Source organism: Schistocerca piceifrons, chromosome 4, assembly GCF_021461385.2.
Source record: "Schistocerca piceifrons isolate TAMUIC-IGC-003096 chromosome 4, iqSchPice1.1, whole genome shotgun sequence".
NCBI classification, from domain to species: domain Eukaryota; kingdom Metazoa; phylum Arthropoda; class Insecta; order Orthoptera; family Acrididae; genus Schistocerca; species Schistocerca piceifrons.
Genome location: NC_060141.1, coordinates 316,678,447 through 316,694,219, shown reverse-complemented (window position 1 = coordinate 316,694,219; position 15,773 = coordinate 316,678,447). Strand labels below are relative to the sequence as shown.

At 43.6% G+C, this 15,773-nt stretch overlaps 1 protein-coding gene across 2 annotated transcripts in view; it reads right to left on the bottom strand.

The window, feature by feature from the left end:
* The window catches only part of LOC124796464 (valine--tRNA ligase), a 208,629-nt gene extending 193,086 nt beyond the window's left edge, over positions 1 to 15,543 (bottom strand). Inside the window, exons 1-3 of one of the 2 annotated variants that reach the window (XM_047260688.1) lie at positions 15,246 to 15,543; positions 14,945 to 15,118; positions 2,597 to 2,724 (exon numbers count right to left, since the gene is read on the bottom strand). In XM_047260688.1, the coding sequence (XP_047116644.1) occupies positions 2,597 to 2,724; positions 14,945 to 15,118; positions 15,246 to 15,437 (494 nt within the window). In that variant the 5' untranslated portion in view covers positions 15,438 to 15,543. Of the gene's footprint in view, positions 1 to 2,596; positions 2,725 to 14,944; positions 15,119 to 15,241 lie in introns of both variants that reach the window. The other variant, XM_047260689.1, reaches the window with a different exon arrangement.
* Positions 15,544 to 15,773: the final 230 nt, after the last annotated feature.

Genomic DNA, 15,773 nt, shown 5'->3' with positions numbered 1-15,773 from the left:
ATGCCCAAAACGCAAGCACCAAAAGCATCGCATTAGTGGAGGGATGTACGGGTTAATGTTACATCTGTAACCTTGACCTATTCTGGGAGGGTATCCCCCTCAAAAGCCAGAATAAAGGCACCAGTATCGATGCGGTTACCTTTGTGACCCTTATGCACATGTCGAATAAAATGAACGCCACGCCACTCCAGATTAGCCCAGAGTTCCTCTTCAGTTTGCAGGAAGATGTCTCTATGAAAAACCACTCCCTGGACAATACTCAGAGATTGGTGAGGAGTAATAGATACTGGGACATCGCCAAGACAACACAGGCATGAAGAGATGGGGATTAGGTGGCAGAAGCAGCTTTGATCAACACGGAGACCGACCGCATCTTACTAAGAGACTCCACTTCACCAAACTTGTCCTCGATACTTTCCACAAAAAACAATGGCTTTGTGGTGGTGAATGTGCCCCAATCTGTCCTAGGGCAGACGAGGTAATGGGGAATATGTTTCAGCCCAAGATGGTGAGCCTGGCCCTCCTCCCATGGGGTAGCGAGGGAAGGGAAGTTTGCTGGGTCATACGAAGAAACATTCAATGATCCTTCACCATTCGAAGAGATAGCTGTCGGAGAATGGCCAGGTTTCTACAGCTTGATATGGTTCATATGCCAAGCATCTGCCCTGATACCACCCACTCTGACCAGGGGCTCTCCCCATGGGTGCCATCCAGCCATAGAAAGGGCCGTCTGGCACGTGGCTATTGCCAGGAGTTCCAATGCTCAAAGAAGATAAGCAACCACTCCTTGGCATACATGCGGAGGAAACAGCTCAGGTATTAGTAGTGTGACCCCTGTGTTGTCAGGGGGCTCAGCCACATGGGTACATAACAGCCCCATCACACGGATTGGCTACACGTGCTGGTGATGTAGCAGGGTGGAAGGAGGCTACAATGGGGAAGAGAGGGGAGAAGGAAGGGGGGAGAGGAATCTACACTGCAGATGCTAGGGAGAGAGTTCTTCCCCAAATGGCTCATACTAAAAACAGGAAATTCAGAAGTGGAGGTCCAAACTCAAACAGGGACCTACCCAACACCAGAAAGGATGAAAGAACAGGCAAAAGGAACAAAATTGCAATCAATACAGCAAACCAGGTGGACAGCAAGATTGATATAAATCAGAACACCAAGAGGGGAAGGAGGGAGCAAAGGGGAAGGAGAGAGAATAGGGAAGGAGGGCAGGGTGAAGGAAATGTAGCCAGGGAAGGAAGAATTGGCTGCAATAGCTTGGAGCCCTGTGTGCGCCGAGCACGAACTCATGGAAGAACTGCAAGCCCCCTGAGGGGAAAGAAAGAGGAAGCTGCCAGGTAGAATTTTGCACAGAGCATAACTTAATAACTAACACTTGGTTTAAGAATCATGAAAGAAGGTTGTAAAAAGTGGAAGAGACCTGAAGACACTGAAATGTTTCAAATACATCATATAATGGTAAGACAGAGATTTAGGAACCAGGTTTTAAATTGTAAGACGTTTCCACGGCAGATGTGGACTCTGACCACAATTTACTGGTTATGAACTGCAGATTACAACTGAAGACGCTACAAAAAGATAGGAATTTAAGGAGATGAGACTTGGGTAAACTGGAAGAAAGAAGAAGAAATGGCAGCTTTGAGAGATTAAATAGTGAAGGCAACAGGGGATCAAGTAGGTAAAAAGACGAGGGCTAGTAGAAATCCTTCGGTAACAGAAGAGATATTGAATTAAACTGATGAAAGGATAAAATATGAAATGCAGGAAATGAAGCAGGCGAAAAGGAATACAAACATCTCAAAAATGAGATCAACAAAAAATGCAAAATGGCTAAGCAGGGATGGCTAGAGGACAAACGTAACGATGTAGAAGGATGTATCACAACGGTAAGATAGATACTGCCTGCAAGAAAATTAAAGAGACCTCTGGAGGAAATAGAACCACATGTATGAAAACCATACAGATGGAAAACCAGTTCTAAGCAAAGAAGGGAAAGCTCAAATGTAGACTGGCAATGGCAAGGAAAGAAGAGAAATTTGTTAACGTGGAGTATAGAATTAGGTGTCAGGAAGTCGTTCCTGAAAGTATTTGTATGGAGAGTAGCCATGTGTGGAAGTGAAATGTGGACAATAAATAGTTTACACAAGAACAGAGTAGACCTTTCGAAATGTGGTGCTACAGAAGAATGCTGAAGATTAGATGGGTAGATCATGTAACTAATGAGGAGGTACTGAATAGAATCGGGGAGGAGAAGAATTTGTGGCATACCTTGACTAGAAGAAGGAATCAGTTGGTAGGACACATTCTGAGGCATCAAGGGATCACCAATTTAGTATTGGAGGGAAGTGTGAAGGGTAAAAATCGTAGTGGCAAACCAAGAGATGAACACACTAAGCAGATTCAGAAGGTTGCAGTAGTTATTCGGAGATGAAGTGGCTTGCACAGGATAGAGTAGCATGGAAAGCTGCATGAAACCAGTCTCTGGACTGAAGACCACAACAACAACAACTAAGATAAATATTATGTGACTGAAATGTGAAACTCAGAAAAATTGTTCAATAATTATCAAACTGAACTTTACACTCACCATCTTGTAATGGCATCTTCAATAGAATTTGTCAGTGCATGTCCTAAATGAAGAGATCCAGTAACATTGGGAGGTGGAATTATCATCACAAACTTTCCTTTTGGATTTGTTGCTAATATATCTTCTTGCTATTGGAAGAATGAAGAGAGATTAAAACTGGTACACTTTAAAGCTTTATTCTTTAGTATATAAAATATACATTCTAATTGTAAACAAGCCTATTATTACTTTAATAATGAAATATTCTACATAATCATAGTGAAGAAATGGTGCTTTTCAGAGTGTTTGTAGTACCATCAAAAGTTGGTCCCTATGTAATTCTCTTATAAAATGCAAATATATGCCTTTTTGTCTTCACACATGCATCAATGTTTTCAGGCAGTCTTTATTTCTCTTGTATAGGTCCTACAATGGAGACAGAAAACTTATCAAATACTGAATCTCTAAATTAACTCTTCTATTGGACTGGAAATGCCTTTCATCAAGCAATTTGCCCATGTCTGTCCCCTAAAGCTGTGTACAACAAACTCTTATGAAATACTAAATAAACCAGTTAAATTCACATAAACTACTGGGATGTCCATTAATTACCTTCAGGCAGCACAACTCCAAACTGTGCCACTTTTGAGTATGGTAGTGATTGAATGAAAAGTAAAAATGAATATAGAAGAAAAAATCTATGCGGAAAGAATACGAACAAAGTAAAATGACTAAACAGAACAGTATTGGCTAAGTCTCACAAAATTAGCTGTGTCTTTTGGACAGGAACTATCCAGATATTCACAAAACTCAATTTAAGAAACCACAGAAAACCTAAATCTGGATACCCAGTTGGGAGTTGAACCCAGCTCATCCCAAACGCACGTCCAGTGTCCTAACTACTGTTTACCTTGCTCCACATAATAAACCGAAAAACACAAAAATTTTTCACGATTGACCAGTGATTATGCCAGGTTTTAGTTTCACAAGAATGGGGACATGAGAATGGAGATATGAGCTCAAAACTAGTCTCATAAAATTAAATATAAATAAATAAAATAAAAACAGCAGAGTTTAACTATGGGACTACTATTTAAATTAAACACAAATAAAAAAATAATGAAAAATACTTTATTGGTTTCCTTCTTTGAAAGGAAACAAACAAATAACAAAAAACACTATTTCTAGCTGGGTAAACCAACAGTTCCTTCTTTGAAGAGAAGAGAGAAAATGCAAGAATGGCACAGGTAACCCAGAAACCAGGTTCAGAGGGATCCACAAAGCATGATGAGGAAGTGTGTCCAGAATAAAGAAAATGGTACGAGATAAATTAGGAGGTCAAAGATAGCAAAACAATAAAAACACTGCGTCAGCTTCAGTTAAAAGATTGTAGAAGGTAGTGATAGACTAAGGAGTAAATATAAGTGTTAGTTGAAAGAATAGCAAGATGAACAATTAATACAAAGTGTAACAAGTAAAAGCAATGAATTTGACAGAAGGAACACAAAGGAAAAGAAAAATATGGATGAAAGGAAATAATACTTGAATGCCACATGAAAAAAAAGGAGTGCACAGCAAGAGTAGGATCTACATAGAAGACACGATCGAAAGGGTGCATCGTTTTTTCGGGAAAACTGTTGGATGAGAGGATATAAATGGCCAGTGTGGTATTGCAGGCACTCAAGGAGTCATAGTGTAGAGTAGAGTATGCACAACAACTGGATTACTGGATATCCACTAATTCATTAGCAACCATAATGTACCAGTTTGATCGTGGGCATCACTATGTAAAATCTGTACTGTGGACTTAGATTAGCTGGTAAATGGTATGAGTAATTTCACATGTCTCTGTGTATTTACTGCAATGTTGCACATTTTGCCAGTGATGGGGCTGGAGTAAGTGTTTGTAAGGTGTGCATGGTGCAGAATTCACAGTGGAATCAGTTGTGTAACTGTAAGGAAAGAGGCAATTGTCTCTGCAAAGATTAAGAGGCCAATGGAAGACAATTTCGAGTCAGAATCTATATACACCAAGGTTGAAACTGTAGTGTGATTATTACTTGGGGAAATTTTGTGACAACTAACCTGCAAAAATGACACTTAGAGCAATTATCCATTTAAAAATCTACAACACAGTATTTACAGTTTATCATTTAATTGCACAAAATTCTACCATGCAATTTGTGATTTCATAACTGATTAGATTGCGAAATAAAAAGAATATAAACCATTTATATATTCAATACGAATTATCAAGATCACTCTGAACAACCATATTTTTAAAAAAAAAGAATAAAAAGTTGGGATTCATAAAAAATCCATCACTATAGGCAAACACCTATGCTTATAAATGTTCAGCATGTAGCCAGATTTACAAATTAATTTGTCACATGACTGTGAAATGACTCATTCCACATTGTTACGATTTATCGCATAAAATGATCCATGGAAAGTGAAACTAAGTAACTAAACGAAAGGCGAACCCAAGTTAACAAAACAAATGTAACTGCCAAGTAAATTTTATTCATATTTATTTCAAATAGAGTACTTTCCCAAATAATCATCCTTAAAATTATTTAAATAACTATACTGGCTAATTAGTTTGCACCTGCATTTCATTCTAATGAAGCTACTTATGGACTCTTCATAACTTAGTTGCTTAAAAATCTCACTTTCAATATTGATCGAAGCCAAAATGTCGAGTTGGTCTTCTAACATGGATTTTCGAAGCCTGTTTTTTTTAATCAACAGCAATTCAGAAACTATTCTTTCTCTGTTGTTGTTGTTTGTTACTATAGACAAACTGTTGAGCCTACCTTTTAGATAATTTTATGGACTGTTCTTTTGCTTGACATATTGTTCACTGATTCAGCATCAGACTATTTGAAGATAGCATTTCTGGAAAACTTATTTCCAACAATAGATTCCATAAATGTATGGCTATGTGATGCGTCCTCTCAATCTACAACTTCCACTGGTAGTGTGACACACAGTTGGGGTCCCCACTCCATTCTGTCTCATCCCCCTCGGAATAATTATTTAGTAATTAACTTAAAAAAGACAATGTGGTAGGAAACCTTTACTGAATATTTTGTCTCTGTGTAACTGACTTCATGAACTAATGTGAACCTGAATTATAGTTGGTTGGTTTAAAAGAAGGGGAAAGGGACCAAACTGCTAGGTCATCGATCTCTTGTTCCGAATAAAACAATGCCACAAGGGTAAGAATAAAACAAGCAAGACTGACAACGGAGAGAAAGGAAAAACTACAATAACAACTGAAGGGCAACAAACACTTAAGTGGACAAAAGGGAGAAGAAACCCACAGATATGCAAGAAACAGGTAGAAGAGATTAAAAAGACAAAATAGATTACCACGGATGGCTGACCATGAGAATATAAACGAGAAGCCAACCACTCTGCAACATATTAAAACCTCCACCCAAAAGCATTAGGGTGGAGGACACAGAGGGACGAAGGACACGAGCTAAAGCTTAGATCAAATGATATAACCCACCCTCATGAGTAAAACATAAAACTAAATCAGCCGATGAGGCATTGTCAGATAAAATTATCGGCAATGAGTCCGGTAACCGAAGATTTCATCGCAGGGCAGTCAAAGTGGGGCAGTGCCCCAGAATATGGACCACTGTCGACTGGGCGCTGCATCGACACTAAGGCGTGTCTTTATGGCGCCGGAGGTCACCCAAGCGTGACCGACATGGAGCCGACAGAGAACCACAGAGTCCCTGCGAGAGGCCCGCATGGAGGACTGCCTCACATTTGTAGTCTCATTAATGGCAGGCAGTTTGTTGTGTGTAGTGAGACTATGCCATTCCGTCTCCCAAAGCCAAAAAACCTGGCAGCATAAAAATGAACGCAGGTCAGTTATTGGAATGCCGGTATCGATAAGAGGTTTCCGCGTAGCCTGTTTGGCCAGCCTGTCGGCAAGTTTGTTGCCAGGGATTCCGACGTGCCCTGGGGTCCACAAAAACACCACGGAACAACTGGACCGTTCCAGGGCATAGATGGACTCCTGGATGGTTGCTACCAAAGGATGACGAGGGTAGCACTGGTCTATAGCTTGCAGGCTGCTCAAGGAGACAGTACACAGAAGAAACGACTCCCCAGGACATGAACGGACGTGCTCAAGAGCACGAGATATAGCCACCAGCTCTGCAGTGAAAACACTGCAGCAATGGGGTAAGGAATGCTGCTCAATATGTCCTCCATGGACATACGCGAAGCCGACGGGACCATCAGCCATCGAGCAATCAGTGTAAATTACTTCACAGCCTCAGTACATGTCAAGAATCGAGAGCAAGTAACAGTGGAGAGCTGCAGGGTGAACCGAGTCCTTTGGGCCACGTGAAAGGTCCAGGTGAAGCTGTGGCCTAGGTGTACACCATGGAGGTGTACACAAATGGACCTCGAGTATAGGTGGTAAAGGCAAGAACTCCAGTTCAGATAGAAGGGATTGGACGTGAATTGCAATTGTAAGCCCTGACCTGGGCCGAAGATGTGGGAGATGAACCACCATGGGTTGAAAACGAAGACAGTAAGTCAGATGCGCAGGACAACTATGAACGTGTACAACACAATTGGCGAGCAGTTGCGCATTCCTGACCTGCAATGGAGGGACTCCAGCCTCCACCAGGACACTGGCCACCGGACTTGTCCTAAAAGCTCCCATTGCTAGTCGAATGCCGCAATGGTGCACTGGGTCGAGTAAACGCAACACTGAGGGCACCGCCGAACCATAAAGCTGACTCCCACAGTCAAGGCGGAATTGAATACTGAGGGCTCTGTATAGCTGCAGCAGCATAGAGCGATCTGCACCCCAGTTGGTGTCGCTCAGGCAGCAGAGGGCACTGAGTTGCTGCCATCACTTCCGCTTACGCTGACGAAGGTGAGGAAGCCAAGTCAATCAGGCTTCAAAAACCCGTTCTAAGAATCAACATGTCTCCACTAAACTGAGTGAATCATCATCAAGGTAAAGTTATTCCAGATGAATGGTATGATGCCAACAGAAGTGCACAACACATGACTTTGTGGCCGAAAACTGGAAGCCATGGGGTAGAGTCCATGACTGCACCTTGTGGATGGCTCCCTGTAGGCGCCGCTCAGCAACACCAGTACTGGTGGAGCAGTAGGAAATGCAAAATTCATCTACATACAGAGAAGGTGAGAAGGGTGGCCCTACCGCTGCTGCTAGACTATTAATGGTCACTAAAAATAGAGAGACACTCAAGACAAAGCCCCACTGGACCCCATTCTCCTGGATATGTGGGGCACTCATGTAATGTGGCAAGGGTATGATGTCACCAGTTGGTGTCATGGTGTCATACGCTTTTCATAAATCAAAGAAAGACGGCAACAAGGGAATGGTGTCTGTCGGATGGTAGACTCAAGGGACATAAGATTATCAGTGGCAGAGCGACTCAGACGGAAACCGCCATAGCACAGAGCCAGTAAGCCACTTGAGTCCTGAACCCAACCCAACTGCCGACACACCATACGTTCCAGCAGCTTACAGAGAAGTATGGTGAGGCTCATGGGCCGATAGCTATCTGCATCAATCGGATTTTTAATGGGTTTTAGCACCAAAATGATGGTGCTCTCCCGTCACTGCGATGGAAAGATGCCATCGCACCAGATCTGGCTGAAGATGATGAGGTGTCGCTTGTAGTCAGACAAGAGATGTTTAATCATCTGACTGTGGATCCAATCCAGCCTAGAAGCTGTGTTGGGACAATGTGCAAGGGAGCTGAGGAGCTCCCACTCTGTAATTGGGGCGTTATAGGGTTCCCTGTGGCATGTAGTGAACGAAAGGACTTTTTACATATGCTGTTTGAGGGTGCGAAAGGCTGGGGGGGGGGGGGCAGGGGGGGGAGGGGGGGAGGTAGGTCTCTGATGCAGGGGCTCGAGCATAGTGCTCAGCAAGTGCTCAACAACTGTGTTTGCCTCGGCAGAGAGCATGCCATTGATGTTAATGCCAGGGATACCTGTTGGGGTCTGGTACCCACAAAGACGTCTGATCTTTGCCTAAACTTGGGAAGGTGACTTACGGCACCCAACGGTTGAGACGTCTCGCTCCCAACACTCCTGTTTCCATCTTTTGATAAGCTGCCAATCACAGGCAAGGAGCCGTTTAAAGGCTATGAGGTGCCCCAGGAAAGAACTTATGCCGCTGTAGAGCTCGCCAACACCCCTTAATTGCCGCAGTGAGTTCCAGCATCTACCAAGGGACTGTCTTTCGCCAGCACACCCTAAAGAACAAGGGATTGCGTTTTCCGCCGCAGAAACAATTATTGTAGTTGCCTGCTCAACCACCACATTGATGTTACCATGTGGAGGAGATTCAACAGTGACAGCAGAGGTGAAAGCGTCCCAGTCTGCCTTGTTTAAAGCCCATCTGGGCAGGCGTCCATGGGCCTGGCGCTGGGGCAGCGACAGAAAAATGGGTAAGTGGCCACTACCACATAGGTAATCATGTGCTCTCCAGTGAATAGATGGGAGAAGGTCAGGGCTGCAAACCGAGAAATCAATGGCCGAATATGTGCCTTGTGCCATACTGAAATGTGTTTGGGCATCTGTATTCAAGAGGCAGAGGTCGAGTTGGGACAGTAAATTTTCGACCTTCCAACCTCAACCAATAAGCATGGTGCCACCCCACAAGAGGTTATGAGCATTAAAATCTCCCAAAAGTAGAAAAGGTTTGGGGAGTTGATCAATCAGTGCAGCCAATGCGTTTAGGGGTACAGCACCACCTGGAGGAAGATAAACATTGCAGGCAGTTATTTCCTGCATCTTCGTTATCCTGACAGCCACAGCTTCAAGAAGGGTTTGAAGGGGCACAGGTTCACTACATACTGAGTTCAGGACATAGACACAAACTCCACCTGATACACTATTATAGTCACTACAGTTCTTGTAATATCCCATATAGACGAGAAGGGCAGGGGGTCCACATTTCCGGGAACCAGGATTCCTGAAAGGCAATGCAGAAAGCAGGTATAAAGCTTAAGAGTTGCTGTAGCTCAGCCAGGTGATGGAAAAAACTGCTGCAGTTCCACTGGAGGATGATGATATCATGAGGATGGGAAGGCATGAAGCACGCAAGGAGGCAGGTCTTGCCTCAGGGTCACCTGCTGCCACTGATTGAGTATTTGTAGCCATATCTATGATGGATGAGGCATCAGTGAGATGCAGGTCCTCAGGGGACACTAAGATCTCCACCACATCCTCAGTTGCAGAACTGATAGGAAGTGGTGGTGTTGGGGCCACCAGAGGGTCCTGTTTCTTAGCAGACTTCTTCTTAGTTTGCTTGCTCTCTCACTTCTCTTTAGGGACTTGATGGGAAGATTTCTCTGAAGTAGCTTCAGGCACGGAGGAAGACCTTGAAGCTCTTCATCCAGCAGGTTTTGGCTCCTTGAGCCAATGACGAGTGTCTGCCTAGGCATTAGTGGAGACCTTGGGAAACAGGGCCCCAACAAGGGACCCCTTTCGCATGAGAGGAGCTGGAGGAGGCTGTTGCTTCTCTAACAGGGAGGAGGGGACCGATGTCCTCTGAGTTTGGGGGAGGATGGAGGGGGGAAAGGGGGGGGGGGGGGCTTGCTCCCGAAGTAGGTGCTTTGGGAGCAACAGAGGAAGATTTGCCCCCTACCACTAAGGGGGCAGATGTATTCTGGTGGCCACTGGCACCTGAGATGGCGATGGTGACGTAGCTGCAGCATATGTCGATGTCAACCGAATAGGGTGTAATCTTTCAAATTTATGTTTAGCCTCTGTGTAAGTCAACTGGTCCAGAATCTTTTACTCCATGATTTTCCGCTCCTTTTGGAGTACTGGGCAATCTGGCGAGCAGGGGGAGTGGTTCTCTCCATAGTTGATACAAGTGGGAGGAGGCGACATGGAGTATCTGGGTGCAGTGGATGTCCGCAGTCTCGACATGTGGTGCTGGAAGTGCAGTGGGAACATGTGCCCGAACTTCCAGCGCTTAAGGCACCGCATAGGGGGAGGGAAGTATGGTTTAACATCACAGTGGTAACCACCACATTGACCTTTCCAGGCAATGAATCACCCTCAAAGGCCAAGATGAAGGCACCGGTAGCAACCCTGTTGTCTATGGGTCCCCTGTAAACGCGCTGGATGAAATGAGCACCCCACCATTATAAATTTGCGCGGAGCCCGGCATCAAACTTCAAGAGGAGATTGCAATGAATAATGATCCCCTGGACCATGTTGAGGCTTTTATGGGGAGTAACGGAAACAGGAATATCACCCAGCTTGTCACAGGCGAGGAACGGTCGGGATTGGGCTGGGGATGCTGTCTGAATCAAGACTGTGCCATTTCGCATCTTGGACAGTGCTGTCACTTCTCCAAACTTAACCTCAAGTTGTTCAACGAAAAAAAATTGAGGCTTTGTAGGCAGAATGAAGTCCCCATCAGTTCGGCTACAGACTAAAAACCGAGCCGAATATGCCCCTCTCTCGTTCTATAGGTTCCTCCCATGGTGTAGCGAGGGAGGGAAACAATTTAGGGTCATGCCTGTCTGCATTGTATTCGGTCTTGCCCTTCTTAGAGACTGCTGGTGCCATACGGTCACCAGCAAGAGATGACTTAGTCCGCTTCACTGCGGGTCATCTGCCCTGATGCCACCCACTCCAATCAAGGGTTCTCCCCACAGGCGCCACCCAGCCACAGCAAAGGCCAACTGACATGATGGCCACTGCCAGGAGTCCTGATGCCCCGTGAAGACGGGAGTCTATTCCTTGGCATACATGGGGAGTTTACACCTCAGGCATCAGCAGTGCAATCCCTGTGTTGTCAGGGGGCTACCACCAAATGGGTACACGACGGCCCCACCACAATGGACTGGCTACCGTGCTGGATATTAGGTGAAGAGAAATATTGTCATGGGGGCGAAAGAGTACGGGAGACAACAGAAGATGACATACCCCGGAAAGAGTCCTCACCCAAATAGTTGAATCGCAGAAGGAGATGCAAAGCCATGACAAGAGCACTATGGATAACTCATGCACCACATAAGGCGTCCTTCCCCATATGGCCCACACTGCTGTAGCATTTTGAAAGTGGCAGTCAAACCATAGAACGGGACCTGAACTCGTAGGGCCGAAAAATGTTAGACTTCTTTTAGTTGCCTCTTACGACAGGCAGGAATACCTTGGGCCTATTCTAACTGCCGGACCCACAGGGGGCAGAGTAGGAAGAAAAAGTAGATATGCTGATATGCTGACCTGTAGCATAGTCTGAGGTCTAGGTTTGGCTGGAATATGAGAACACAGGTGAGGGTCAGTGGAGCTAATGAATGTGAACTGAAGAAAACTAGATGTACCAACAGACTGGTCCGTAGAGAAACTTGAGGTCTGGGTTAGGTTGGAATGTGATAATTTGGTTGTGAGGCGGTGAAGTCAATGAACCTCAACACAAAAATACAATTACCAAAATAGATTTATGTGTAGCGTAGCTCAACATTTACATTCATCATTGCAATAACCTACTTTTGTCTTACTTCAAATTTTGTCAAAAATTCTGACGTGATGTTATATTCTAATCTAACAGAAGAAAATATGGGGGCGAAAGAGTACGGGAGACAACAGAAGATGACATACCCCTTTATTTACAAACCACAGGAATTTACAAACAAGCATTCTGACTGGGTACTGATGATCGACTCTTGACTTATCGTGTTCATTTCCTATCATTCATCATGCTAACAACTGCATGCAACCAAATAGCTAAAGTGCAATGTAAGTGCACTTTTACCAATTTTTGAATCATTTACTTTTCATCTCTTGAAACCTTGAAAATGACAGACTGTACATTACAATAAGTGGGGAACAATATTAAATCAGGTAGGGAGCTGTTCAATGTCATTTCCCAAAAGCAGCACTGTGAAGACTGCAAATAAATGAAGTTTTATAACACACAGAACTCCAAACATTCTAATCACATACAACAGACTTTCACCTAATTAACTACATCACTGCTGTAGTTTATTGCTGGAGCCATAAAAGATAAATTCTCTCAGTGCTATTTCATCATTAATATTAATAACAACTTTCACTATTTTTCTCTTTTTATTCCCTTGTATATGCAGTCTTGACTTCTTCCATGCATCTGAGAGTTGGCTATCTGCTTTGCTGTTCCTTGAACTGGAGTAGTAGTTTTAATGTATAGATTTTTATTTAACCTGCTGTGACCGAGTGTGCAGAAAAGAGCAAAAGTTTAACAGGGCACAACCTGTTGTCAAATGCAGAAATTTTTTTGTGGCTCTGTTAATGACTGTACACACAGGGAACAGAGTCATCATCTGCCCCTTAAGAGAGCTATTTTCTGTCATTGATACCTTTCACTCTGAACATGCAGATATTAGAATAATGAATCTGAGTAAACACTATAAACCCACTGAAGTCCAATAGGCATAAAATGTCTGCAACCATTGAAAAAGATGGCAGCTTAATGACAACTAACACTTGATGCAGTACAGGACGCGAAATAAAATATACGAAGCACTGGCAACCACTACAATGTGTACTGTAGACAATTATTTTGCGAAGTAGGCCTGTATCATGAGCAACAGTGTCCTAGGTGATCACAACATTAGCATACAACATACTCTAGTGAGCAAACATTCATCACTGGCCGAGGTCGCGCATTGGTTAGCACAATGGACTCGCTTTCAGGAGGACGACAGTCCAAACCCGCGTCCAGCCATCCTGATTTAGGTTTTCTGTGATTTTCCTAAATCACTTCAGGCAAATACTGGGACAGATCCTTTGAAAGGTCAACACCCTTCCCTAAACTGATGGGACCGATGACCTTGCTGTTTGGTCCCCTTCCCCCAGCCAGCCAACCAACCAACACCTTGTTTCAAACAATAGGTTGAAGCAGTAACTGACATGTCTGTGTGTTAGAGAGATAACTTCTATCAGTATATTAAGATATATGGCAATGGGGGCTATCATTCCATGGCATTTTACTGCTCTTTAAATTTTTCCTGGAGGAAAACAATAGTACCCGAGGTGTGGACTTGCAGATGAGGCTGGGACACCTACTGCAGATGACTATATGTTGGTAATGGAGGAGACCTCACTGGCCATGGGGGACACCCCACTGGGGACAGGGGACACCTCAGTGGCAGAGGGGAACACATCAACAGCGGATGGGGACAACGCCGTCACGAGTGCATTACTCTGCTAGCAACTAGTCCCTGTCTAGTGAACAGCACAGATTGTATAAACATGTGATTAGTCACAGTGGGCTGTTCCACCTAATGCACATCACCCCTCTTACAGCTTTTGTTCTGCACGATTCATCCCAACATTGTTAACTGTGAAATGTTCTTTTTTTGAATTACACTGTTTTACTGACAGTAATGGATGTGATGTTTCATTTTCATCAAAAATGATAACGCACTGCATGGAGATAATTGCTAAATAGCCTGCATTTATCAGACTCAATGTTGAAAGGCATAATTAGTGGCTCCATGGTGATACAAATGGTAACCAAGTTTGGAAATTATTTGCAATGCCCACTGCTAGCACTGCTGGTGACTTAAGGCCATAATGAAATATAATGGACCTGAACATGGCAAGACTAATAGTTGGTACTAACTGATGGGACCATTTGGGGAGGGTATACAGAAAACAGGTTTGGAATCTAGTAGATGCAGTGATGCAAAATAATTCACATCCCTGACGTTTAATAGGTTGCTTTAAAAGCTGACCAACGGAAACTTCCATTTCTGTATTCGTAATACATAAGTGCAAATGTTTTGTACAAAACCCACTGTAATCGCTGTATGACGATTAAGACACCAGACATCGCGCCACGCAGACTATAGTTTGAAAATACACAGAAATACGCGACTCGACCAAGAATCGAGCCCTCGACCTCCTGCATACTAACACAAAATGCTATTCACTGCACCAACTACACAGCACTACTACATGCTGACAGAGGTAGTTACCGTATATGTGATTAGTGTTGCCAGGCCAATCATTGACGTCCATTTACTGCCAAAAATATGCGCGGGACGAAATTTCGTGAGACACATTTTTGTATTGCTAGGATGAGAGGAATCTCGCTGCGAAGTCCGAGTGCGCGAATTTTTCTTCACACTTTATAGCTTGTTCTTTTTAGAGTTTACTTTCTACTGAAACCATCTAGGCAACTCAGCCTATATTACTAACGAGATCAATCTTCGACTTCCAACATAATTGAAATCTAAAGAACAGCGACATCATTTACTGACACCTGACTTTCATGCAATAGTACCGATAGAAGGCACTGAAATTATATCACAAACAGAGGATACCGATTATCGTAATGTAAGTCCTTACCCCATATTCTGGTTTGAAGAAGCCTTCCTTTTCCCACCAACTGTACCATGCTGCTTCAACAAAACGTGGACTATAAGCATCAGGCATTGGACACAGGGTGTCTTTCTTCTCACCATCGCGTGTAGCTGCTGTGTAGACTGCTGATTCTTTAATCTCCTTCTTCTTTTCTTTTTTCTACCAAACATCAAGACGAACTTGAGAAAACAAAACAACTACTGACCATACGACAGAAATTAAAACCTAACGCAAGACAGCCGGTTAGCACACAAAATGATGGATATACGAAAAAATATTCACTTACTTCCGACTTTTCTTTAGGTTGGCTTGTTACGTCCTTCTGTTTATCTTTCTTCTGTTTAAATTTTTCTAATTTAGCAAGTTTCTTTGCTTCCTTTTCCAGCTGTTTCGCTGTCTTCGGTGGTTGATTTTCTTTAGCATCTTCAGGAAGAGATCCATTCACTGAAGTACTTGTGACAATTTCTGACTGAGACATATTTACAACTTATTTCACTCCTGGCAGATAAATACGACACAATACACAAACACACGTGTCCCACTCTCACTCAAATTTCGTCAACATTACAAATCCAGCATGAAAATCAAAGATGTTAAGACTGGTAATCTCGCACTTACCCAACGCCTCCTAGGTGGCGTTGGCTTACCTGTCTGCGCATGTCTACGCACATACCTATACCATCTGCGCGAAAGATCGTTGCTTGTGGACGAAGTGTGGACGGAAAATTTGCGCAAATGTAAGATGTGTGTAAATATGGAAGCTGGAGTTCTCGAAGTCTGACCAAAATTTCTCAACACTGTGGACGGAAAACAC